Source organism: Gekko japonicus, unplaced genomic scaffold, assembly GCF_001447785.1.
Source record: "Gekko japonicus isolate JY-2015 unplaced genomic scaffold, Gekko_japonicus_V1.1 scaffold1225, whole genome shotgun sequence".
Taxonomy (NCBI): Eukaryota; Metazoa; Chordata; class Lepidosauria; order Squamata; family Gekkonidae; genus Gekko; species Gekko japonicus.
In genome coordinates, this window is record NW_015170312.1 from 516,860 (window position 1) to 519,594 (window position 2,735).

Sequence of the window (2,735 nt, forward strand, 5' to 3'; positions counted from 1 at the left end):
GAAAAGTAACCATAGAGAACAATGGAGGGAATGGGGGCAACCTGTTTGGAGGCCCGTAGAATTGGACCCCCTGGTCCAATGCTCTTGAAACTTGTTTGGTATCTTGGGGAGAGGCTCAAGCAGCTACCCTGTGAGTTTGGAGTCTCTCCCTCAAGCCCCCTCCCCTCCAGCCCCCAGAATATACCCTATGTTTTCGCCATTGACTTCAATGGCCCATAGGATATAATGGGGCTGAAATTGACATTCGGCTGGCTGAAAGACTCCCCAATGGCTCCTACTGATGAAACTGACATGCGAGAGTCTTACTGCCAGCCGAAATTGATTCTGCCCGATTCGGCCAAATCCAAATGGACCGATTTTTTTTTTTTGCCCACCCCAATGTAAACAAAAAGGGCTAATCATGGGTCACAGAGATCAGGCAGCCCATATTCAAAACAGAAAGATATTTAATAAGAAAATAAAAAGCACACACATCATTTGAAATCACAACAGGCTTAGAAACAGTATAAGAAATAGGAATAAACCACAAATCCTATTTCCCTGCCACTTACCTACTCCTATAATAAAAATTAGAGGTAGGATCCTTAATTCTTGAAAAAATTGGAAGCAATCCCTTACCTCGAGTCAGCGTCTCAGGGTCATCTTTGGCAAACAATATAGAGGTGCAATGAAAGAAGAGTGCAATGAAAGAAGAAGAGTCTTCCTCATATCCAGGGGACTTTATAACCTTTGCTCTTCTGCCCACCCTGGCAGACCCTCTATCTCTTCCTGTCTTGAAGGAGAAGTTACTGTCTACCTTTTCACCTCTCACTTAAGTGTAACCCTGGCCTTAGTGTTCTTCTTTGGCTAGTGCTATCTGCATCTCAATGTATCTGGACAGCTCTGTGCCAGTAAGTGGCTCGTTCCCCCTTGTTAGTCAGCAGAAACACTTTACAACCTCTGATGCCATACAGAGAGCAGGATCAATTACAGTAAACTTTGAAGTAAATTCTGGGGCGCAAGCAATGCTCCCTCTAAGCTGTGGAGTCCTGTGAGCCAAAATTCTGCTTTGTGAGCTACTGGCATTAAAGTAGTGAGTGAGTGATTTGGCTTCTGCATAAAGTAGTTTGCTCTGGATCCATCCTTCCTGAGCTAAGACAGAAATGTGTGAGCCAGAGGCTAAAAACCTGTGAGCTAGCGCACACTAACTCAGCTTAGAGGGAACACTGGGTGCAAGGCATTTTGCCACATACTGTACTTCTCAACAGGGTGTGTGAATGATTAGTGCTGTGATTTCATTGTTATAACATGAATTTGAGATGTGTGATTATCAGCTATGTGAAAAAAAATTCAGACCAGTGTTTACATAAGGCCTTCATTATCTTACTTTCAATGCTTTCTCCTAAGGAAAGACCGTGTAGACTGAGCTATGATAGTTTTAGATAAGGCTGCATCCCACACAGCTCTGGTAAAGGAAGAACTTGTGAAATCACAGAAGTTTAGATCTTATACAGTGTTGGTGTTAGAGCTTCCAACATGATTTGCCCTTCACATGTGTCACGGCTCAGGTGGGGTGTCACCTGATGCTTCCACCACTCTGGTTCCAGGCTGAAGTGGGTGAAAAGAAAAGAAATGAAATGCCCTAATGCGTCTAAACATATACTGTCCCTAGCTCACTATTCCAAGTGGCACTAGACTACTCACCCTTCCCTCAAGATGAGGGTTTCTTCCCTGCAGCAGCCTTCCTTCTGGCTCTGCCCTCTGGGAAGAAGAACAGCTTTGCCTGCTGCCCCAGATCTTTTATTCCAAGCACTCCTCTTTTCCTATTGATCAATTTTGGCTCCAAAACCTCTCAGGGGCTTCTGGGAGTTGTAGGCCCAGCCCAGATCATGACAACATGTGACTGTTATTTCATATACTCCCATAGCAGCAGGGGCTGAAGCCACAACTACGGGGAACCTACACCAATCCAGCAACATACAAATTGGGCCAAGAAAGGATTAGGAAATGAAATGTTTAGGCTGCCTTGCAGTAGGATGAACATATTCTCTTCCTCCAAATGTTTCTTATCTATCAACCATCTAGATGTTTCAGACTGGCAGAATAACTATTTTGTATTTCTGATAAATTTCTATTGCAAAATTACTTATGTCTCCATGTCGATCTATTTTTTTTCTTCCCTGTAGAAAACGTCGTAAGCAGTTTACCCGATCACAGCTGAAAAGAGCTTGTAGGACTCCATGCACTTTAATTCTGAGGAAGACAAAATCCCGTATGACTCACAAAGAGACTTATGACATTGTGAGCAATCATTCTCAGCTGAAGATACAGCAGTAGCAGCAATGGTGAAATCTGTTCATTTGTTATTTTCAAAGCATCACACCATACAGAATATTTTTTCCCCAGTCAAACAGAAGATAATTCCTTCTGTGAAGACAGTAGGGATAATTTTGGGCTGGATCTTGCTTTGTTCAAACTCTAGTCTTTCTCCTGAATGCAAGGAAAATCTGGGGATGGGTTTCTCAGGATATGAAGTGATTTATATCAACATTTTCAATACATTAATAATCAAAGTGGGTGGCTCACTGATGAGAAGATGGGGAATGCAGCCTTTTCATGGTAGATTCAGACAGCCAACCCACCATCTGTGAACTTCTGCTGTTAATAAGAAAATGAAAGAGTATCTCATAGTGAATCATATAAATTACACAAAAATAATATGGGCCATCTGAACCCACCCTAACGTATATTTATAA

At 42.5% G+C, this 2,735-nt stretch overlaps 1 protein-coding gene across 1 annotated transcript in view; it reads left to right on the forward strand.

Annotated features, from left to right (window-relative positions):
• Nucleotides 1-2,316, forward strand: part of MTA3 (metastasis associated 1 family member 3) — a 169,872-nt gene extending 167,556 nt beyond the window's left edge. Inside the window, 1 exon segment of the mRNA XM_015418000.1 lies at nt 2,166-2,316. Within this exon segment, the coding sequence (XP_015273486.1) occupies nt 2,166-2,316 (151 nt within the window).
• Nucleotides 2,317-2,735: the final 419 nt, after the last annotated feature.